This window comes from Balaenoptera physalus (genome assembly GCF_965194825.1).
Source record: "Balaenoptera physalus genome assembly, chromosome: 12".
Taxonomy (NCBI): Eukaryota; Metazoa; Chordata; class Mammalia; order Artiodactyla; family Balaenopteridae; genus Balaenoptera; species Balaenoptera physalus.
The window spans coordinates 25,402,769-25,427,624 of NC_138897.1; the positions used below are offsets into that span (position 1 = coordinate 25,402,769).

The 24,856-nt window shown below is 45.7% G+C and overlaps 1 protein-coding gene across 4 annotated transcripts in view; it reads left to right on the forward strand.

Annotated features, from left to right (window-relative positions):
* The window catches only part of DYM (dymeclin), a 387,454-nt gene extending 367,960 nt beyond the window's left edge, over positions 1-19,494 (forward strand). For all 4 annotated transcript variants that reach the window (XM_082416571.1, XM_082416573.1, XM_082416574.1 and 1 more), the window contains exon 17: positions 17,120-19,494. In XM_082416571.1, coding sequence (XP_082272697.1) covers positions 17,120-17,269 — 150 coding nt within the window. In that variant the 3' untranslated portion in view covers positions 17,270-19,494. The remainder of the gene's footprint in view (positions 1-17,119) is intronic.
* The last annotated feature ends 5,362 nt before the right edge of the window (positions 19,495-24,856 follow it).

The following is a 24,856-nucleotide window of genomic DNA, read 5'->3' on the forward strand; positions in this document are numbered from 1 at the left end:
CACGGCATGTGGGATCTTCCCAGACCAGGGCTCGAACCCGTGTCCCCTGCATTGGCAGATGGATTCTTAACCGCTGCGCCACCAGGGAAGCCCCAAGACGGTCCTTTTTATTTTACATTTCCAGTTTGCGAAATACCCCTTCAAGACTGTACAAAGGTGGAAGGGTGGATGTGATGCTTTGACCCAGGACATGAGCCGTGTCAGCGGAAAGCCTGGGGCTCCGGGAGCAGCCCTCTTCACAGCGTATAGAGTCACTCTTTTCTGGGCCTCCTGGTCCTGGTGGATATTACCACTGCTTTGCCACCTCTGAGCATACTTTTTTTTTTTTTTTAATCTGCCTGCAGTGTTATTGCTTATTCATAAAGTTGTAAAACATTCCCTTCATAAGAAAATTATGGGAAAAAAATTGAAGTCACGTGCATTTATACCAGTGCAGTTAAATTTCCAGCCTGCCCTGAAGCCTGCACAATACTCCATTTTAGATATGGGGGCCAGTTTTTAAACTTCTAACAACACACTAAGACATGAAACTTAAAACCTGTGTTTTTTGGTATATGAAAGAGTAAAAGCAGGATTCATGAATGGCAAAGAATAGGCTTTTGTAAATGGAACATTTGATCTGTGTTTCAGCTTCCAAGTGTTAACGTCTTCACGTTCATTAGCTTTTCCGTGAGTGTCTTCCTCAGTGGCATGTGATCTGAGATCCAGGTCATATTTGATTTGTGATCACATCACCTGTGCCTCGTTCAGTATCATCTCTCTGTGTTGGTTTTGGAAAGCAGAGAGTTTGAAGTATTTTTCTTTTCTGCCATAATATTGACAATAAAAATACCTTCTCTTTAGCGGGCTGTTTAGTTGCTCTATTTCATCGTGGCGCTAGAATTAAGAAGGACCCTGAGCCTGTTGTGTGGCTGTCAGGTCTCTCTGAATTGTCTTAAAGGTCCTGCCTCTATTTCAGGGAAGTGGGAACAGAGAGTGATAGCTGAAGAAATGAGAATGGGACTGGAATGACTTGTGAAACTCTGACGTCTTCTTCAGCCCCCTCCCTCCCTCCGCATTTCTCATTTGCTGGCTGGGCTGGGAGTCCCTCTCCACCCTCACAGCAGGACCAGCACCAGCGCAATCATTGGTTGGCAGGGAGTGCGGGGGGTGGGGGGGTGGGGGGGCAGGGCAGGGGTGCTTGTTACTTAGTAGTCAGCCACTGGCCGCTGGTTCACTCATTCTGTATAAACCCTCCCAGGTTATTTCTTGGAACCCTGGAGGGAAACATTTCTTTGTCTAGCCTTTTCCATTCTTCAGCTCGTCATAATCTTTGCCTTCCCGTTCTCACTGCAGGGAGACCTTCGTCCAAGTAATGGAATTAAAATTATCGACCCAAAGCCCATGAACAATTTGCCTGTTTGGCCACTCTGCACTCTGGGGGGAGTTGTGCACATGGCACTGAGCTATTAAGAAGATGGGCCACGAGTAGGATCCTACATGACCCATTTAGAACTTCAAGCCAAAGAGAATATTACTACTGTGGATTAGAAAGAGCTCTTGACCCTTCATATTCTGAATCTGTCTCCCATTAACGTCAGCATCATTAAAGACAGCAGTAAGCTAAGAGTCATTAGTTACTTGTGAAATGATTGCATACTAGTGGAACTAGGAAGCTCCTAGCAAAATTTGCACTTACTAGATCATCTTGAAGCTCCACTTTTTTTTACCATCCTTTCCCTTTTTTTTTCTCCCTAATTACCTTCACTTTGTTTTCAGGCTCCACACAGATGGTTCCCAGCTTCTGTCTGTGTCTTAGGGCCAGCCTAACCAGTGGCCCAAAATACTTATTTCTTGTTAGGTCTCTGCCACGTTTTAGTCTTGCTGCCTGAAATAAATGATTGTTATTGTAAGCCTCAGTTTCCCCACATGCCAGTTGAGGGAGCTGTCAAGATGGTGTCTGAGTCCTTCCAACCCCACTGTGCTGGGATGCCTTTGCCATTCTGCAGTCTCCACCCTTCCCGATTCGTGAGAACTTTACTCCCACACATGGCTCCTCCAGAATTGAAATTCTTTTTCTCTCAGGTCATTCTTTCCCTTCTTCCTTCCTGAATCACAGAATAGTTGGGACCCAAGAATCTGCATTTCTAACAAGTGCCTACCCGGGTGATGGTGATGCTGCTGGTCTGTGGGTCTCGTTTCTCTAACGCGAATTTGGGTGGTGAGAGGGAACGGGTGCAGTTTGTTGGGGGAAACGTCACACACACACAACACGTATATATCACCGTTATCACTGCCACCTCTACCCCCAGTCATTTGAATAAACTTCACCACTTGTCTTACGTTCTTCACAGCCTGATACCCTGATGCCTGAAGAGTCCAGGAAGAATAAAGTACAATTCAAACCCTGAGGCCAGTCCACCTTAAGAACCTCAGCCCCCACTGCCTACCGCCATGTTCCTTTGCCTGCTGTCTGCCCCCCAGCCCCTGAACCCACTCTTCATTCTTGCCTTGCTTGGCCCTGCCTGAAGTGGCTTCCTTGCCCCTTCTCTACCTGCCTGTACAGCCTAGGTCAGCCTGCCTCCGTGAAGACTGTCCCAGACGTGACAGATGTATTGATCTCTTCCTGCTGAAAACTTTTCAGTAGTTCACTCTCTATATCACTCTTCTCGGTATTTAACAATGAGGTTGATATTTAAATGTTTAGTTTGTACATTTACATTTTGTCTCCTTACTAGATTTTCAGCCCGTTGAGAGTCTGAACTTTGCTTTATACTTGCCGTACCCCACAGTGTTTTCCACATAACACATTGGTTAATTGATTAAGATGGAGTGAGAAGAGAGGAGGAAGAAGTCTGGTGAATGTGGGAGCCTCTGGCCCTTTCATGTACTCTTGCGTATTTTGAAATTTCTAAATCTTAAACTTTCAAAATCAAAACTTTGGGAAGTTTAAATCGCAACCACTTTTTTTTTAAACTATAAAATAAAATGTATCCTGTATTCCGTAGATGAGATATTTTATACAGACCTTTTAGTTAGTTCTTCTGTGATTATAACATAGCAGGTATAAATTCTAAATTATATACATCTGTGATGGTCCAAATTAGAGGGAGGAGTATTACACCATTCAGTTATTTTAGCTTTGTAGTTTAATGTATAGTCAGGTAGGTTCCCCTTCGTTTTCTTTTTTGGTCCTAGTTCTCAAATCACAGAACTCTATTGTGCTAGCGTTTCTCTCATTCCACCTCCTGCCCTTCAGTGATGTCCCCCACCACCCACTTTGCTCTGTCTTTGCTTCTTCCTGTTCATGTTTTCCCTGAGAAAAATTAGACAAACTGCTTTGATTAGTTCCTTCTGATGCATTCATTGCTTATCTCCTGTCTTGAGCTTTTCAACCAATTGAGTGTTTCACAATTGATAGCTATTTTAGAAATAGAACACAGTGAGAACTTCCCTGGTGGCTCAGTGGTTAAGAATCCGCCTGCCAATGCAGGGGACACGGATGTGAGCCCTGTTCCGGGAAGATCCCACATGCCGCGGAACAACTAAGCCCGTGCACCACAACTACTGAGCCTGTGCTCTATAACCTGTGAGCCACAGCTACTGAGCCCACACACCTAGAGCCTGTGCTCTGCAGCAAGAGAAGGCACCGCAATGAGAAGCCCGCACACCTCAACGAAGAGTAGCCCCCTCCCACCGCAACTAGAGAAAGCCCGCATGCAACAACGAAGGACCCAACGCAGCCAAAGATAAAATATATATATAAATAAATAAATAAATTTATATTAAAAAAAAAAAAAAGACCACAGTGAGATGATATCTTACAATGTGATGCATGACACTAAATCAAGCTTTTGAATCATTTAATAATATTTTACTGGCTTCAAGGGGATAAAAAACACAACTATTTTATCAATAGCATTTTTTTTTTAATTTTTGGAAAGTGTCAACTGTTTCCCGAAAAGGAATGAGCCTGAGTCTGAGGGCGTTTTGGGCTGAGGTAATGAATGTGTTCCCTATCTTAGAACAATTTCTTGAAGAAATCAACTTATACACTAGTCATATAATATGAATTCCAGTTAACTTGGTGGACTTATGACTGTTAAGGATTTTTGTGGTTTTATTTGTACATTTTTGTACCTTCTTTTCAAAATTGGGAACCTCTTCTAGTGCTGGTATTCTGTGATTCCAGGATCTCTTAGTGTCAAGGTTCAGGAAAGTAATACGAATTTTTCTAGCTGACCTAGACCTGTCTAGTTGAAGCTGGGGGAGCCCATCTTCTAGATTGCTCTGCCTGACATTGACATAACCATCCCTGAGTGAAATCTAAGGTGGACTCACTTCCTAACAGCAAATAGGATTATCAGGAATCATCTGGAGCATTCTGCTTCTGTTCCTTTTCCTCTAGATTTCCTAATTCCCTTTGTTAGTCCTCATGACTGTAGAGAAGGAAACAAACCTAATTTTGAGCTTTTAATTCATTGATCACACATGTTGGAGTGACCACGGGGCTAGGACTGTTGCATCTGACAGGAAGTCACAGGTCCGGCTCTTCCACTCACGGATCATGCTTGCATCACTGGGAGATACAGCCACAGGAAGCACTGAGACCGAACTTTATGTTGTGAAATGCTTACCTTTAGAATCATGGGATTTAAGTGGGATTTTCTCCAAGTAGATTGAAGAAAACGTCATTGGTTTAGCAACCACAAGCCTTTCATAGAACACTAGGAATAGATTGCTCTTTCCATAAGCAGAGGAAAAAAATCCTCTTATATAGTAGATACATGGGACATTGATTCTCAGAGCCTCATTTCAACTTCTTGCTAAGGAATAATTAAGGCATGACTTTTCTAAGAATGGGTGATGCCCCTTGAAGGCTTGAAAAACTGTCACATTTGCTGATAATGTAAATCCTAAGAATGTTCAAAGGAAATAACTCTTAAGAAATCAAAGACAACTTCCTATCTGTGCATTTGTCTTAGTAGGAACTCTGTTTCCCGGATATCTCTTTGACGTACTGTGGCAAAGGCTGTCTTCTCGCCTGATATAATCACACAAACTCTCCTTCACTCAGAGACACATCAGTCTGGGCAGGGGCATGCCAGCAAAGCCTCTCATGTGCCCTTGCCCCCATACCCGCCACATGTCACCCACATGTAACTCCCAGCATGGACATTTCATACATAGCAGAGATCCTTGCTTTGCCAGAATTTGCCTAAGCATGATTCAGAATCTTTCTCCAAATCTGCATCTCCCGCTCCCACTTAATTCACATATTAACCTGAAAAAAAATTAGTGTAAAGAAATATTGTCACAGACATGGTAGTTAGGACTTACATGTTATATTTTGAGGCCATATCCTCCCCTTTTTTAAAAAAACCATATTGCAGTCTTGACAAGAGTAAAAAGTAAAGGACTCATTAAAAATGGAACTTGTACTAGTTCATGACTAGTACATGAGCTCACTTTATGTTCCATAATTAGATATATTGAAATATAAAATATGACCATCACCATCTAGATTAATGTCATCCATTATTCGGGATCTGATTTTTCCTAGGTAAGTGACAATATGACGGTGGTAGGATAGTGGTAAGCAAGGAGAACAGGCAATTTGAAAAGTAAATTAATCCATTAAGTTTGAAGTATTGCCCCCAAATCCCAGTAAGTCAGTTCATTTGCTTCTCAAAGTGACATGGGCTTAGTTTGGCTCATTTTATCCCAAATAAATTGGGGCAGTTATTCCACTAACTCACCCAGTGCAGGACTCAATTTTCCCAACTCGTTTTTCCCCCCAGAACTCCTGAGTTTTTCTACAAACAGCAATTTTTACCTCTTTGTTCATTCATTCCTTTATTCACTCACTCAACAAATATCTGTTAAGCCCCTGGCAATATTCTAAGCACTGGTAGATGCATCAGTGGGGAAGAAAAAAAAAATCCCTGCCCTCATGGAGCTTATATTCTACTTAGACTTTTATTTCATAGTAATGCATTTATTTTTCTGACATCTCACTCTCTTGGCCAGGTATCTGAGTCCTGTCCAAAATAATGAGCCCGCTGCAGAAAGGGCAAGCAATTCCAATTATCTGTGGCTCCCCCTCTGGGCTCGCTTTCAGCGCAAGAAGTTCTGCCAGTAAATTCTCTACTTTTGCCCTTCATCTGCCACCGTGGAATCAAAACGTTCTCCTCTTCCCAGGCTTCTGAATTGGAATTGATTTGCCTTCAAAACAAGGGCTTTGACTCTATACTGCAGCTCAGTCTTCTTGAGGAGTTTACACACTTGGCAACTTCCACTGCCATCTCAGAACTAATGACTTTTTTTTTTTTTTCTTAATTTATTTTACTTTTGGCTGCTTTGTTTCTTTGTTGCTGTGCGCGGCTTTCTCTAGTTGCGGTGAGCGGGGGCCACTCTTCATTGCAGTGCGCGGGCTTCTCATTGCAGTGGCTTCTCGTTTCAGAGCACAGGCTCTAGGCGTGCAGGCTTCAGTAGTTGTGGCTCGCGGGCTCTAGAGCGCAGTCTCAGTAGTTGTGGTACACGGGCTTAGCTGCTCCGCGGCAGGTGGGGTCTTCCTGGACCAGGGCTCGAACCCGTGTCCCCTGCACTGGCAGGTGGATTCTTAACCACTGCACCACCAGGGAAGCCCGAACTAATGACTTTTAAATTAGACATTCCTAACCGCAGCGTACCTATTCTCTCAACTCTAAGCTCACCGAGTGGACACTTGTTGTCCCGGCCTTCAAGGCCCCTCCCGGTTTGCATGCTGTCCTTCCAGCAGCGTCCCCAGCTGCCGGCCTTCGAGCCTGGGCGCTGGTCCCACACGACTCACCAGGCCCACGGGTGAGCCATTGGCCTCGTTGTTTGCTCACAGGGGTCTCTCCCCATGCAATGCCAGCTTCCTCCCTGCCCCAGTCCCTCCCCCACAGGTCATAACCCATCTGTCAAGGCCTTTCTCAAACTTCCCCTGTGGCGGGAGAACCTGCCCTTACTTCCTTCTCCTCTGGGCCGCCCCACCAGCCCCCAGAAAAGAGAGAGAAATTTCAAACTGAAGACATCCTCCTTTTGATGACCCACCTTAACCTGGACCTGTGAGAGAAGGGTCTAACAGGGACGTTTGCCCAGGCTTCAGATTGCAGTGGGCGTCAGATTCTGGCTGATGGCATGATGCTGGGCAGCTCATCACACGTGTGGGTTCAACCTTCTGTTGTATCCTCTGTTTTCCTAAGAGGTTTTTAATTTTTTGCCACCGGTCACAGACATCATTAGTGTCACTTGTAATACTCAGAGGTGGTCGCCTGGCCTGAGCTTTCAGGACAGGTGTCCGCTCACCTTGTAGCTCTCTTCTTGGTGGTAACTTACTTCCCAGGGAGCCCCTGAGGTCCCCGCTGCCCAGCCAGCCATTGTGCTCTTAGCTATGCAAGGTATTGTAACTGTCTTCTGAGCCACCTCATGGTGGGCTTCTTAACTTTAGCTTTGCATTTCTTCACTTGTAACTTTTAATCAATGGCCCTTTATAATTTTCTATATTTTGAATTTAATTTTGAAACTGATTTGCATAAAATGGAACTGCTCCACATTCAGTGTTGCTGTTATTCATAGGCCAGTGCTTATCTCCTTTTTGTCAGGTAAGTAATAATATTGGATCCATTTGCAGCTCATTCCATCACACATAGAAGAGCCTGCAGATCAGGCTTGTTCAGGCCATAATTTAGCTGAATTATTATTTTTATTTTATTTATTTTATTTTTTGCTGTGTTGGGTCTTTGTTGCTGCACGCAGGCTTTTCTCGGGTTGCGGCGAGCGGGGGCTACTCTTCCTTGCAGTGTGCGGGCTTCTCATTGTGGTGGCTTCTCGTTGCAGAGCACAGGCTCTAGGCATGCAGACTTCAGTAGTTGTGGCATGCGGGCTCAGTAGTTGTGGCTCACAGGCTCTAGAGCGCAGGCTCAGTAGTTGTGGCACACGGGCTTAGCTGCTGCGCAGCATGTGGGATCTTCCCGGACCAGGGATCAAACCCATGTCCCCTGCATTGGCAGGCAGATTCTTAACCACTGCACCACCAGGGAAGCTCAGTTTAGCTGCATTGATCATATAGATAGATGCTTCTCCTAGAGTTTGCTGTTCAAAGCCACCTACAGTCTTCCAACCCCAGTGTTGGCCAGTCTGCCTGGGAGAGCAGCCTTCCAGGGCAGTGCCCTTCCATGTTGTGTCATGCTCCCACTGTTCTTATTCGTCCTACTAAATTATACCCCCTGTTAGAGAAGCAACAGTTATTCCTCTTTCTTTCCACTACGGCCTCAAGCACAATGCTTCGTATATAGTTGGCGCTTACCAGTGTTTAGTTTAAGGACCCATCACTGAAGGACCAGCGTTTACACAATGAGAGTAAATGAGGGAAGGAATGGTAGGGAAGCTGGCTCATCCCAGATTCACCTGTGGATAAAATAACTGCGTGTAACTGCCTACCTGGATATCTTACGACAGAAGCTTGAAACAGGGTACGTTCCATCCGCATGGAGCCTGCCCACCACAGCCCGCGTGTGTGCCGCCAGCAGTAGCTCACCTCGTCCATCCTGCCCCACGCCTCTCCCAGCAGTGCCGCCGGCCGGCCTCACTACTGACCATCACCCGCCACTTGTCTGCTCAGGGGCTTGAAACGGTCTTTGAAAGAATTTTTTGTAATGTGCTATATAGCTATTTGATTTTACATTGCACTAAACTTTCTGGAAACATGCCAGGGGCTTGCTAGAGTTTCTGATGCTATCTCTATAACGGTGGAAGGGGGAAAACTCCATTGAACTTTTGTGGTAATAAAATTATTGCAGTTGAGCCCTACATCTGTTCGCTGAACTTCCTGTGGGTTTTCACCAGATCACATGGCTGAAGCAGAGACAGTCTTTAAAGCTTTTGGTCTGCTTATTATACCCGAGCCTCAACCACCAAATCAGACCTTTGCTTTGTCTCTGGGCTGGGCGTCCGGATGTCCCACTGCGGTGGGTTGATTCACTGGAGCTGATAAAAACATTCCGGCCAAACTTGAGAGTCTAGCATTACCTCTGGCTCCAAAAGTCAAAACAACAAGATTGTTGTAAGTAGCTTTGGATTGAGACCAAGCTCCAAGCTTGAGAGATGGTTTTTCCCTCCTTGTTGAGCTGAGTCACGAGACAACTGTCTCAGAGAGGGGCAAAAGCCTGGGCCTGTGGTGACCAGCACCCCGCCCTCTGCTAGCCCCTTCCAGATGAATTCTTGCCGTAACTGTCAAATCAAAGCCCCCGTCCCCCCAGACCTCCCTCCTCCGCTTTCCCAGAGCTTTAGTGGGTCCTCAAGCACGTCCACCCAGCAGTCACTGGCTGGAGGCCACGGGGGCCTGAGCAGGTGAGAGGGGAGATGCGGTAGAGGTGCGGAAAGGCCCAGGTGGCCTGGGCCCTGCTGGCGGGGTCAGGAGTGAAGACACTCTCAAGTGAGGAAGCTGGGCTTCCCCCAGCCATCACAGGATGGCATTAGCATTCTCCACAGGCTTGAAAAGAACATAAAGGAAAGTGATTTTTTTCTAGGTTGTTGATCTGGCATTCAGACTATGACATTTCTTGGACTGAATTCTGACAAGATGTGTCCCCAGTGTCATTAGTGCTAAATAAAACCTTTTGCCTTTCTTTTCCTTAGCTCTCAGACTTCTAAGAGGATTAAAGGAGCACTTTTTTTCTTTTTTCTTTTTTTTCTTTTTTTTGGCCGCACGGCTTGTGGGATCTTATAGTTCCCTGACCAGGGATAGAACCCAGGCCACGGCAGTGAAAGCGCTGAGTCCTAACCACTGGAGTGCCAGGGAAGTCCCGAGGAGCACATGTTTTTAAGAAAGTCTGTTTCGCTCTCAGCCCATGTGGGCTCTCTCTCTGGTTAGATAGACAGGGAGACTTGGGGGGTGTCAAATTTGGTGCAGCTTGGACACAGCTAGTTACACAGAGGCTGCATTCCCATTCAGTCAGGTCACCTGAACAGTGTTTTCCAAACTCTTTTGCGATTTATGCCTATTATGCAGCCTTTTAAAATGTTCCCAGTACACTGTCTTAAAAACAACTTATTGCAGGAAAAAGGAATCTTTTTACCTTGTGCTTTGTTATGTTCCCTTTGTTATAGCCAGTCCTAGAGAACATGCTCTGTTTTTCTTGCTAATTATGCTTTATCCCCCTTTATGAACCTTTTAAGTGCTGGTGCAAAGTTGCAAGCAAATAACTCAAGAAATAATATCTCACAGCTCACTTGTAGCCTTGCGGCGAGAGGAACTGGTACTGGAGCTCGAGGGGCGTGCGAGCGTGCTGTCTGCAGCGTTCGGGTTTTGCTCGTGATAGAAGTGTGTCCGTGCTGCTCTGTTTGTGCTTGCCCTTCGGGTTCCCGCGTGCCCAGTGGCGCACGCTCCATGGAAGGGGCCGGGCCTTCATTCTCTAGCACAGACGGGGCCACGCCTGGGACCTCAGCCCGCTTAGCCACAAGCTCTCAGGCCACAGCAGCTCAACCATGGCCTCGTGTTTGTCTTGATTTTAAGCAATTGGGAGTCTCAGCCTTTAAAACCAACTGCTGTCAACCCACAGGACAGCTCAGGAACCTTCAGATACTGACCTTCTCCGCTGAGACTGCCCCCAGGTGAAGCCTGGCTAAGTGCAAACCGGCAAGTGCTTGACTTGGGGGTTCCCACTGAACCCAACTCATTCAGCCCTTTCTCCAGGTGGGCCCAGCAGAACCCGGGAGGCATGCAGAGAATGCCAGTGTGTAGACCTTACTGGGGTCATCTCGTAAAACCACACCCAGTAGAATCAGAAGGAGATTAAAGGTCCTTCATTTTACACAAGGTGAGACACCTGAGTCCTGGAGAAATGCTGTGACTTGCCCCAAACTGTTCAGCCTGCCAGTAGCTGAGGCAAGACCTCCTGACCCCCAGCCTGGGGTCACCTGGACTCCAGAGCCAGAGATCACTTCCATCCCTTCCCGGTGAGGACACTCAGGCACAAAAGGTTAGTGACTTAGTGGCTAGGGGACATGGAAGAAGTGTTTGAGGCACATTATCATTACTGGAAAGACATGGAAGCCTCCCGTCTATGTTGCATATAGACATTTTCAAGAAACACGCAGCTGGGTACCTGTTGACTCTGGAGAGGCCACAGCAGAGAGATGTAGTTTCATTCAGCCTCTGGCTCTACCACTTCCTAGCTCTGTCCTCTTTGGCGTGTTATTTATCCTTTTGAACCTTGGTTTTCTTAGTCATTCAATAGAGTTAATAACACCTATGTCACAGGATTATGTGCAGATTTGAAGTCATGCGCTTGTTCATTTAACTCATCATTCAACAAGCATTTCCTAAGTGTCAGTGGTATGCCAGATGCTCACAAGGTCCCTGCCCTCTTGGAGCCTGTATTCTAGTGGGGAAACAGATGGTACCCGAGTAAACAAACACATGCACAAGCTAAGCCCCAGTTGCTGTGAAGGAGATACGCCGATGAGCTGAGAGGTGCCGCTTTTGCTACCGGGTGGTCGTGGGTGAAGTGAAAAGCACCGGCACGTGGGCGCTCTCAGCGTGTCACTTCCCCTGAGCTGGGTGGGCTCCGTGAGCTAGCAGAAGGCCCGGCGTCCTCGCTCCTGGTCACCTCAGCCACCTCAGCCAGGTCCCCTCGCGGTTAGACGCCACACCCCTGTTGGAGGTTGTTGAACGTGCCGCGTAATCATCCAGGGAGACGGTGAGCCTGGTGTCAGATACAGCTTAGAGGTGACCCCTCTCTCATCACACAGCCGCACGCTCCGCTCAGAGCCAGTCCTCAGCTCCAGTTGAGTTCAGCAGCTACGTCACAGGATTGTGGGCAGCCGTGAAGCCACGCGTTCGTTCACTTAACTCACCGTTCACCAAGTGAGGACTCTGAGACGGACAGAAGGCAGTTCTTCAGAGCCTGCCTTCTCGCAGTGACAGAACTTTGTTCTTCAAAAACGTTAATGAAGATGAGTCTCGCTTTTAAGCCATTTGTCAGCACTTGTTCCTGGGTTTTCACGTGGGGAGGCCCAGGTTCTTTATGTTTCTTTTTTTTTTTTTAATGACTTTATTTATTTTATTATTTTATTTTATTTATTTATTGTTTTTGGTTGTGTTGGGTCTTCGTTGCTGCGTGCGGGCTTTTCTCTGGTTGAGGCAAGCGGGGCCTACTCTTTGTTGCGGTGCGCGGGCTTCTCATTGCAGTGGCCTCTCTTGTTCCAGAGCACGGGCCCTAGGCACGCGGGCTTCAGTAGTTGTGGCACGCGGGCTCAGTAGTTGTGGCTTGCAGGCTCTAGAGCACAGGCTCAGTAGTTGTGGCGCACGGGCTTAGTTGCTCTGTGGCATGTGGGATCTTCCCGGACCAGGGCTCGAACCTGTGTCCCCTGCGTTGGCAGGCGGATTCTTAACCACTGTACCACCAGGGAAACCCTGTGTTTCTGTTATTAATAACAGAGTCAGGAAACAGGGTTGCCAAGTCAGAAGTGTCCAGTTGGGTAGAGTAAGAGACATGGGCTTAGGACCAGGCCTGGGGGTATTTCTAGTCTTTAGATTTGATCGCTGAAAGTTCTAAAATAAGAGCATACCTTACATTTGCATATCACTTCAATGTCAGTAACAATAGCGAACACTTATTGAGTGCTTCGTCAAAAGTGTGTTAGGCACTTTTACATGGCTCATCTCATTTCTGTGAAATAGAACGGTTAAGTTCAAAGTCTCAGAGTAGAGTAAACTCTACCTTTTAAGAGCCTGAGTCTGAGTGAGGGTACAAGACTTGTCCCAAGTCACCTGGCTAATACGGACTGGAATTTCTTTCAGCTCTTGAATGCTGAGATTGTATACATCTTATTCACAGCTATGTTTTTAGTACTGTGCTTGCTACACAGTAGGCACTCAGTAAGAATTTGCTGAATGAATGAATGAATGAGGAAAGGTGGGGCTAGGACTCAAATCATATGCCTGCTTTTCAGGTGCTTTTTCTAGTTACTTCGAAGATTAAATGAGTAACTATATGTCAAGTGTTTGAACATTCCTGCTATGTAATACGTAATCAGTTATGGTAGCTATAAACGTTACCCATAATCTCAGAATTAATTAAGTTTTTACGGAGAACTTCTATAGAAATAATCATTGATCAGCTTGAAAAACTTCATAATGAAATACATGTCTGCTGTTGTCAGGTAAAGTTTATACTTTTTTATACTATTTTTTATGTACTATTTTATATTATATATGGATATTCTTGCCACTCTGGATATTACCCTACATTGAGATTTTGTTTACGACACTTACTCCAGAGTGAGATGGATTATTGTTTTGACTTAAACTCGAGCCAAGACTAAAAACGAGGCATTTTCAGCTCCATTTTTACCAGGTGGTGGGAAGGGTAACCATGGGGGTTCCAGGTGCTTCTCCTGGTGGCCTTTTCCTAGATCTGCCTGTGTGTGATCTAAAGGCAGTCTTTGAGTCATTACTCTTCCTAACTGGAAAGTCATCAGAATTTCCCCAAAACCATGAGGGCGGGTAGACTTAGTGCCAGCACATGAACATAGTGCCACCCCACTGAGCAGGTTTTGCCTGAGTTTCTTTAATTCAGTTGGAGGGAATTCTTAGGAAAGCAGCTTGCTCGCTTTTCTTCCCATCCCACCCTCCCTGGAGGTACAGAAAGCAGTCTCGGGTAAGTTACCTCACACCCTTTCCTAAGGCCTGCCTTCGTAGGAACACCCCTAAATATGTCACTCGTTGGAGAAAAGGTTTCACATCTTTTAGTCATTTTTATCACTGTCAGCAAGAAGCGCGCCTTATTGGTGACATTACCGCTTAGAAATGTAGGAGGTTATTATTCCAGCTGAAAGAGGCAATGCGGGGGCCTCTGGCCTTTTCAAACCACCACCTCTGCTCCCCCAGCCCCTCACTTTTCTCCAAGACAGCGTGAGAAGTTTTCTCAAGTTGAGGCCATTCCAAGAACTAGGACTTGCATCCTCATTATTAGGGGGTAAAGTTCTTTTCTTCTTCACACACAGTCCTCCATACTTTCCTGATTCTTGACATCATTGTGGGTTCGGTCATTTCTCTCAGGACCAGTAGTGTGTGTGCTGCATTCTGTCCGTACAGTGAAAGGGCACAGGACTAACCCCGCAGGGCCCCGTGGAGCCTTGGAGAATTGGATTTTAGGACAAAGCACTAGGGTGGCTGTGACTGTGGTATCTCTTTTCACACTGACCTTCTCACCCAGTCAGACCCAGGCTTCCATCTTGACTCCAGCCCACAGGCTGTGTGACCTAGAACCAGCCACTTAGCTGCTCCAGGCCCCGCTTCACCTTCCATTCGTGGGGTTGGCCACGTGGGCCTCAGCAGGACACCATGGTGACTGACCACGACGCGAGTGGGGAGCCTCCAGACCGACCTGCTGCTCGGGGAGTGCTCGGTTGGTGGCAGCTGCTTGCTGCACCCTACTGCTACAAATGCAGATTTTTCATGGAAAAGAAGATCATTGTGTTGCTACCTATAAGACACCTGATTCCATGACAGAGGCCTATTTGCCGCCTCCCGGAACCCTGTCCCCACACCTGAGAACCCCATGCCAGGCCGGAAGCAGCACAGAACGTGTGAGGAGGCTCATCAAGGACGCCCCAGGCCCCCAGAGACCACCCAGCTGCTGAGCGGCTATGGTGCACCCAGAGAATGGGGGGGATTCGGCCCGGGGTGGGAGGGATTCAAGGAGACTGGGGACCTAACTGAATTCCAGTCAGATCAGTACGTGCTGGAAGTATAGTGTCATATCCCTGAGCTGATCGCACTTTGTCAGCCAGACTGACCCCACGAGCGCAGTGGGAGAAGTTGTCCTCTGCACTGTAATAAGTATGGCCCTCAGCACACACAGAGACTTTCAGCCTTGCACTGATGATACTAAAGAACTGACTTGAAACACTGGTGGTCTGAAAAGGCTTGGGTTTACATTAAACCTGAGTAGTTTTGCAAAGTATGGGGTAAAAAGTGTATGAGGGAGGATATAGGGGTAGGTAGTGCTGGAGTCTGGGCCACTTATAAAACCCATTTGTGTATATTCTGTATTTACTGATGCCCTGGGAGCTGTGGAATAGAATTGGTTTTCGTTGAAGCCATAACAGATGGGGGCTGTGCCGTCTGTGGTATGCTGAAGTAACACCCATGACCAGAGGACCCTCCTTTGCACGAATTCCTATACACTTTTTTAAGATTTAACTCAAAACTCACCTTGCCACAAAGCATTTCCTGCTTAACGCCGCCCCTCTGTCATCATTCTGGAACTCTGAGGATCCAGCACTTAGATGTTTAGTCTTAATCACTGCAAATGTTGTCTTAAAAATCTCTAACTCTGGGTGTGTGTGTAGCTCCCCTAGTCCCTCCACCCCCTTTTCTCTTTAAAATCTTTTAAATCCACCCAACTAGTGTCATTTTAGTTCAGGCCCATTTGCCCTTCACCTGGACCAGGCCCTGTCCCTGCCGGGCGCCCTCCAGTTCTCCACTCTGTGATCGGCATGGTCCCTGCACAGAGCCACTCTCGTCTAGCCCCCTTCTGAGACCCTTCGGAGGCTTCCGGGACCTTCACGTGGAGGCCAGGATTCTTCACGTGGCGGCCTCCTCCCCTCTGGGCCCCGCTCACCAGGGCTTACTCTCCCTCCGCCCCTCCTCTTCCCTCCAGCATAAAGCGCCTCGTGCCTTCCCTCCGTGCTGTTCCCTCAGAAAGAACACGCTTCCCTCTTCATCTGGCTGCCCCTCCCTGCCCCCAGGCCTCGAGCCCCTAGTCCTTCCCTTCCTCCTCCTCTGTTGTCATTGTTTTGTTGCTGCTGCTGCTTGTTTGTCCCTCTGCTCCACGAGAAGGCGCCTTCTGTGAGGACAGGGACTGTGTCCCCAGGCCCCGGTGCACACACACGGCCTGGTGCAGAGAAGCAGACGCTCAACCAGTATGGTAATCAGTGAATGACTCACGTAAGAGGGATTGAACAAGATAATATACCTAAAGTATTCATCATTGTGCCTGGGACATCGTTGGTCCTTATACGGTTGATTGCTTCATTGATTCATTCATCAAATCGTTTATTAAGTGTGTGGCCACCCTTTAAGGGGACACAGCGGCAAACACGATGGGCATAGAAATCTCTGCCCTCGTGGGCCACGCGTTCTGTGTGTGTGTTTCCCCTCTTGTCCCTTTCAGCCCTCTCCCGCGCCCTTCCGCCGTACCCCTCGTCTTAGGACACTGTTGCCCCCTTCTCCCCGCCCCACCTGGGACACAGGTCACCAAACTGCAGCCACTCCTGTCAGAATCACCTTCGCCCTGGAGGCGGCCCGGGGACTTTTAGTAAATTCCAGCAGCTCCTCAGGCTGCTGAAGGGGGAGTCACTTCCTCTGCTCTGGCTGGAATAAATAGGTCAGGAGTAAAATTAGAAAATCAAAAGCCCGAATCCTGGTGAAACGCTGCAGTGGAAGTGCTACTTACAGGACCTCGAAACTGCACGTGTTCTCACTTATCAGCCGGGACTGCAGAGAGCGGCCCGGTCGCCCGGAAGCCTTTATAGAGCCAGGAATCACCTCCACTGCCCCCCGCCCCGCCACAAAGCCGGAGCATCCCCACCACCCCCTCCCCCAGGAGGAGGAAGAGGGGGCTTGAGCTGTTCAGGGCCCTGACCGAGGCCCACCATGGGCGTCGCCTGCCCGCACAGTCAAGGCTGAGGAACTGTGAAGGAAAGTCTTCACCTCCACGGTGACGCAGCCCTGAGAGGGAAGCGTCTCAAGGAGGCCCAGCCATCCGTATCCCAGTGGTGCAGTCTTTGTTGAACGCTGTCTGGACCTGGGCGGGGCCTGTTTCCCCGCCTGATGTTTCTCAGCCCGCCTCGTCCCGTCCAGGTGCCTGCTCCTCTCAGCACACTGACGTCCCTGACCAGGGCTGGTGGGGTTGTGCCCTTCCTACGGGTGATTCACGTATCCTCCAGAGTCATCTGGAAGCTGGATCTGTGGCCCCGGGGCTCACAGGCCCTCCGACCAGTCAGGGAAGGTGGGCTCCCTGCACCCTGCACACACGCCGCGTATAAACTACTGCTGCTTTCACCTGGGGCTGAGATTGATTACATCATCCTGTTTTCGTTGCAGAAATTTCCAGAACTGAAATTCAAATATGTGGAAGAGGAGCAGCCCGAGGAGTTTTTTATCCCCTATGTCTGGTCCCTGGTGTACAACTCAGCGGCAGGCCTGTACTGGAACCCGCAGGACATCCAGCTGTTCACCATGGATTCCGACTGAGGACGGGACGCCGCCTCCCACCCTGACCCCCTCCAGCCAAGCAACCTTCTAGTTATTTTCTTTCTGGGGAACAGAGGTAGACAGATTCCCTGGTGCGTCTTCTATTAAAGAGGATCACACAGGCGTGTTTCCCTTGCACACTTGGGTTTGGAGAACTGGTGCCAGTTGGCAGTAGATCACTCAGTTTAGATTATAGTGCAAAAAAGGGGAGGGGAGTTACACAACAATAATAAATGTAAAAACCTGCTATTTCACATGCAATTTTATTTCTAAACCAAAAATCTAGAGCTTTTCCAGGAACCTGATGCCTTAGGCATATAACTTTACCAGGACATACTTCTTTTTCTTTTCTTTTCTTTCTTTTTTTTTTTTTTTTCCCCCTGCATGTTCAGGATTTTTGTTTTGGTCGTGTGTGTGTGTGTTTCAACATTGAGAAGTATCAACCTGAAAAGATGACAAGACAGGAATTAATAAGGAAATGAAGCCGTGTATGCATGCAGTTGCCTTTCAGAAGGCCCGTGATATAAGCCTGGGCGGTTGGATATAAGCCTTTAGATCCCTGGCATCTTTCCCTCAAAGAAAGAAGTGGCTCCTTCTCATGAAGCCCAGATTAGCTTTTTTGTGGATTTGGCCTCTGAGCTGTAGCTGAATTAAATTGGAGTCTAGCACAAATTAAGTTAATCTACTCTGTATTAATCATTGGGAAAAGAAAAGCTTCATTTTGAAAGCAATCTTTTTTCTTCAACCAGACTAATAGGAGAAAAAGGAGACCAATTTGATTAATACAGTATTCCACATGAGAGTAAACACATGTTTTTCTCTCCACTTCTGACTTTGTTTAAACTCTTTGGGGCCTGTGTGATCGCAGTTGTCTCCCTGAGCTTCTCTGAGGGAAACAGCCGCTGGGGTCGCCCTGAGCAGAGCAGTGGGCACTGAGGACAGAGGGGACAGACCTTTCGAGTCACGCTCTAGGTCCATGGCCACCCCTTCACGGTCTAGTTTCACTCTCAAAGACACAAAGAGTACTTGCTTTTCTGCATAGGAAGCACATAATCCCAGGTGAGACCGAGCACTCGTTTCAGCCTGCCGTTGCCTAATCTGTATCAGAGGCAGCTTCTCTCCCCTGTCCCTGTGTCCCGGACCTGGAGGCTGGAGTCATTTTGGTTCATCACCATCTTCTGAGGGTCTGGGAGGAGCCATCTTCTGTCACACCGAGCTCTGGAAAAGGCTGAAAACATGACCTGTCAGTGCACGTCCGTGTGGTTTCCACTCATGAAAAGCCTGGCTGCTGCATCCTCTCAGCAGCACCTGAGGTCGGCCAGGCGGTCTCATTTCCATCAGGACAGGGGCTGAGACCGAAGCTCCCTGCGGCTGACCGCCTGAGGAAGGGCCATCACTGGCGGGTGGACCCAGGAGGCGCGCGCGGCCTGCCCGCTGCTTCCTCGGCCTCAGGCCTCTGACGTGTCTCCACGAGTGGCTGGGGACTCTGGTACTTCACTAAAGGTCGCATGGACGGGGCCTCAGACCCGCAGATGAGTCGTGTGAAGCACTTCTGCTTAGTCTGGCTCGTGGGGAGAGGCAGTTTGAAGGTGGAAGGAGGAATCCTCCAGTCAGAAAGGGGAAATGATTGGATTATCATTTCAGGTAGCAATTATTTTTATTTCCTATATGGGAACGTGATATATAGCTTTAATTTGTTTCCAAAGCACTTGGATCTGCTTTCCTTCATTTAAACCAAAACACAATTTTTAAAGGGTCACGTGGAGCAGCTGAGCCCCTGGTAAGACCCCAGAACTAACCTAGGAGGCTGAGGACTGGGAAGTGCCATGGGGCAGTCACTGGGCTGCAGGACTGTCAGTTCTTGTGACAGGAGGAGATATTGTCCCCCAGAACTCAGTCATAGAGCGCAAACTACCAAGGAAGCCTTGATCGAGGGAGTCCTGCAGTCTCTTCCCCAGGCCACCTGGCTCACCAGGTGCCCCCAAAGCCCCGTTCTCTGGCAGTGTCCTCTCCCTCCCTCCCCGCCACTTTTAATTAACCACACAGTAGAAGTGCTCGCTGGCCTAAAAGCTCAGCTAGGGCTACAGCCTCGGAGGAAGTGTGTGAGTACACACTCCCAGACACCACTGCATCACTGCTTCCACTCTGCAAATCCACCAGAAGTCTCCTCTTTATTTTTGTGGAAGATTTATTACATGACAATAAATTTAAATGATAAACTTGAATTATGCTTGCATTAATTTGCTTAGAAATTGTTTAGTTTTCCACAAAGTACAAATGTGTAGAATGAGGCAATACAGGACCATCATGTGTTTGAATGTAAATTAACATCTGATTTTACCCAAGATACAGAGCTGTTACTGCAACGTGTCATCTCTTCAACAAAGGGTTCCGTCATAATATTTATTTTTAAAAGAATGTGCCCCTTTCAATAGCACCTTTCCTATCAAGAGTTCAAGGCACTGTGCAAAAAAGCTTCAGAATTATAACTCTGGTCCCCACATCACCCACTGAGGCTGGTGTCATAGGATCTGTAAACAACAGCCTTGCAAGGTTGGCATCACAGGATGGCCACCATTCAACAGTGCAGATGGAAGCAAGGCTGTGGAGCAGCTCAAGGACAAAGACAAAGAAAGGAAAGAAAAGAAGGTCCCCAAAGCACAGAAAGTACACTGCACACACAGTCCTCTCCTTCGGAAGGAAATCACAGGAACTGTAGAAGAAGACGGAGAGAGGAAAGAACATAGGACCAGTGTCAATCAGAACACTCAGCAGTTTCCTCCAGCTTGTTTAGGGTACCCCCAAGTGGAACGTTTAGTGGGGGGTGCTTTTAGGTCCTAAATTTCTTAATATATCATTCTTTAGGCAACATACTGTCCTGTAGGTTCTGTGGAGCCAGGGTTTTGCATTAGATGTTATAGCTCTCTGCATAACAGTCACTGCTTTCCAGAGCCATAAATTAGTACTTTCTGATACTTTATAAGCTTGAGTTTGCAAGGTCAACCCTTTGGTCTCTTAATCTCCTCCTAAGCACTATGCCTGCAGTTTCAGTAGCTGCCATTTGATATTAGGGGCTGATCCTTGGACATACTGACACCAAATTCAGGGCTATTCCAGTGTCCTACGTCGCTTCCAGGAGTCAAGGAGCTTCTAGTCTCTGACAAAGAGCCATGCTTCCTATGAATATGACACAGCTGAGGAATGGATTATAGCACAAGCCACAGCAAATAATGCATTTTTATTTTTTAAGAATTCAAAGCATAAAATTTAATCTCATTAGGGTACGTCCATTTGGGATCTCCCACCCAAAGCCAGGGAGATTCATCAGGAGCTCCCCACCAGCTTGGTCAGGTCATGTATGGCAACCCCTACCCTCCTGACTTCACAAGGCTATCAAAAGTGCCAGCTACTCAGACACAGCCTCTGGAAGTAGCAGAAGCTCCCCTCCAGAAGGAAAGCCATCTCATATGACTAACCAGGTAATGCTTCACCATTCTGTTGGCTCTGGGCTGACTGCAACAAAATTTTAAAATATTTTCGGCCAGATTTCCAAGTTCCCCTTAGTTGGAGGGTTGGTTTGGATTACCTGGTGCTCCATTACTATCAGCAGACTATCTTTCATGGATACTGTGACCCAGCTTCTAAATCACCTCAGTCACCGAATGTGGATTGAGGTGAAACCAGATTACTAGTGCCCCCAGTGCTTAGCAAATGTATGTTCTCTCTGGAGAACACGAACTGTTACGGACTGAATGTATCCTCCAAATTTCACATATTGAGCCCTAACCCCCAGTGTGATGGTATGAGTAGGTAGAGCCTTTGGGAAGTAATTAGGTTTAGATGAGGTCATGATGGTGGAGCCCCATGATGAGATTAGTGCCCTTATAAGAAGAGACATGAGAGAGATCTTTCTCTCCAACATGTGGAGACACAGCAAAGAGACCACTGTTTATAAGCCAGGAAGAAAGCCCTCACCAGAAATGTAACCAACCAGCACCTTAATCTTGGACTTTAAAGCCTTTTCATACTTTTCAGGACTGAGAAATCAATGTCTCTTGTTTAAGCCACCCAGTCTATGGTATTTTGTTATAACAGCCCAAGCTGACTTAAGACAGGAGCATAACCCAAGGCCTCAAATTATTTCTGTTACAATCAAATATCCAGGTATATGAGAAGACCAAATAATATAAATTACATGAATTAAAACCAGAGGAAAAAAAGAAACCCACAATCTCTCCAGATGTCTTACAGAATTTGAAACACCTATGCTTTCTGTGTTAAAAAAAAAGAAGCACGTGCCCAAGAATTTCAGAGAATTAGAAACAATAAATGGGACCAAATGGAAATTCTAGAACTGAAAAATATAACAAAAATTCAGAATAATTCAGTGGATGGGCTCAAGAAGAGGTGAAAAGTCTAAGTTATAGAAAATCAAGTTACAGAAAATTTAAACAACACAATTAGAAAACTTGCAATTCTATAACTTGAGTAAGGTGAAAAGTCAGAGCAAAACCAGAATCAAAAAGATAGGGCTTCATCTTGCCACTGAAGGACAGGAGATGTGATGAAAGTTGGAAAACAGTAATTTTGTGGAGAGAGCCTGTGTTCCATGCTTTATGAAAGTAAATTGTAGAAAATTAATGTGACAAGATGATTCTATTTTGATGAATAAAATCATTGAAAAGCTAAAAAAAAAAAAAAAAAAAAAAGATAGGGCTTCCCTGGTGGTGCAGTGGTTAAGAATCCACCTGCCAATGCAGGGGACACGGGTTTGAGCCCAGGTCTGGGAAGATCCCACATGCCGCAGAGCAACTAAGCCCATGCACCACAACTACTGAGCCTGCGCTCTAGAGCCCGTGAGCCACAACTACTGAGCCCATGAGCCACAATTACTGAGCCCGTGTGCCACAACTACTGAAGCCTGCATGCCTAGAGCCCGTGGTCTGCAACAAGAGAAGCCCCCACTCGCTGCAACTAGAGAAAGCCCACGTGCAGCAACGAAGACCCATTGCAGCCAAAAATAAATAAATTTTTAAAAGATAGCAAATAGAGGGTTAAGAGACACGAAGGATACAGTGAGGATATCAAAAGCGTAAAAGAATGGGATAGTTAAATAAATATTGGCTGAGAACTTTTCCAAAACTCATGAAAGATACCAAACCATAAATTCAAGAAGCCCCAACAAATCGCAAATGGGATAAATAAAACACAATCCACACCTAGACACATCACAGTAAAACTGTTGAAAACCAAAGAAAAGGAAAAATTTTAAAGCTACTGAGGGGTGAGGCGTGGGTAGGAGAGGGATTACCATCAAAGGAGCAACAATTAAACTGACAGCTAACTTCTCAGCAGAAACAGCCTTTGAAGTGCTGAAAGAAAATGACTGCCAACCTAGAATTTTCTAATTGGGGAAAATATCCTGCAAGGATGCAGAAGAAATAAAGACATTTTTACACAAACAGCTGGAAGAATTCATCAGCACACATACCCTAAAGGAAGATTAAAAGTATTCTAAAGGCAGAAGGAAAATGATCCCAAATGTAAGGACAGAGCTTCAGGAAAGATTGAAGAGCAATGAAAATGAGAAATGTACAGGTCAACATAAATACTAACTACATAAAAATAATTATGTCTTGTGAAGTTTATATATCGAAATGTGTTCAAGTAAAGGTATATAGGTGGGGAGGGCTTTAATAGGGTTTAAGTGTTCTAAGCCCCTTGCATCATCCAAGAAGAGAGTTTTTAAAAATCCAATTTAATGTTAGACTTTGATAAGTCTAGGATGTATATTGTAATAAATATTAGTTAAAAGGTGTATAACTTTCAAGCCAATGAGAGAATATGGAATAATTCAATGAACAGGTTTAAGAGCTGCAAAAGGAGGGAAGAAAAAAAGAATAGGTGGTACAAATAGAAAGCAGGTTGTAAGATATACATGATAAATCCATTATTACATTAAATGTAAATGGGCTAACTAACACTCAAGTGTTCACAAAGATTGTCAGGCTTGATTTAAAAAGAACTACCATAGTAGTTATAAGATCTAGGGATGTGATGTACAGAATGATAAATATAATTTAATACTGCTGTAAGTTATACATGAACACTGTTAAAAGAATACATCCTAAGAGTTCTCATCACAAGGAAAAACTTTTTTTTTCTATTTCTTTAATTTTGTATCTATATGAGATGATGGGTGATGACTAAACTTACTGTGGTCATCATTTCATGATATATGTAAGTCAAATCATTATTCTGTACACTTCAAACTTGTACAGTGCTGTATGTCAATTACATCTCAATAAAACTAGAGGAAAAGAATTTAACAGTAAAAAATGAAAATAAAAACAACTATATGCTGTTTATAAGAGACACTTTTAAAACATACGAATTTTGAGGACTTCCCTGGTGACGCAGTGGTTAAGAGTCTGCCTGCCAATGCAAGGGACATCGGTTTGAACCCTGGTCCGGGAAGATCCCACATGCTGTGGAGCAACTCAGCCTGTGCGCCCAACTACTGAGCCTGCGCTCTAGAGCCCGCAAGCCACAACTACTGAGCCCACGTGCCACAACTACTGAAGCCCACATGCCTAGAGCCCATGCCCCACAACAAGAGAAGCCACCGCAATGAGAAGCCTGCGCAGCACAACAAAGAGTAGCCCCTGCTCGCTGCAACTAGAGAAAGCCTGCATGCAGCAACGAAGACCCAATGCAGCCAAAAATAAATAATAAAATAAAAAAAATTTTTAATGAAATCTATAAAAAATTTAATTAATAAAAAATACAAATTTTGAAATTTTGAAAGAAAAGAATGGAGAAATATACACCCAGCAAACAGCAACTATAGGAAACTGGTATAGATATATTAATATTACAGCAAACTTTAAGGCAAAAACTTTATTAGAAATAAAAACAGTCAATTCAATTACCAGAAAGAGGTAATAATTCTAAATTTTATGCACTTAGTGATACAATCTCAAAATTAAAAGTTGATAGAACTAGGAAGTTTTGGCAAATATGCAATCATAGTGAGATTTTAACACATCTATTTCAGTAATAGTAAAAACAAGCATACAAAAATCAAGTTATAGAAAACTTAAACAATGCAGTTAGAAAACTTGGCCAAATAGATACATGTAGAACACGACACTCAACAGCTTTCTTTTCAAACACAAATGGCACGTGTGCCAAAATTTGTGTGCTGAGTATAAAACAAGTCTCAACAAACTTCAAGAGAGTTAATTCCAATGCAATATGTTCTTTGACCACAATGCAGTTAAGGTGGAAATCAATTACAAAAAGATAATGTAATAATCCTCATATATTTGGAAGTTAAATAGATTTCTAAATAACCCATCTGTCAAAGAAGAAATCATAAAGATAATTTGAATTATTTCAAACTGAATAATGAAAATACTACATATTGAAACTTAGGGAGAAGAAAAATTGTGAGTTGCAACTGAAACTATGCTTATAAATTTATATCTTTAACTGCATATGTTTGAATAGAAGAAAGGCTGAAAATCAATTATCTGAGCAACCACCTAGAAATTAAATTAAAAAAAAAAAGCAAATGAAACCCAT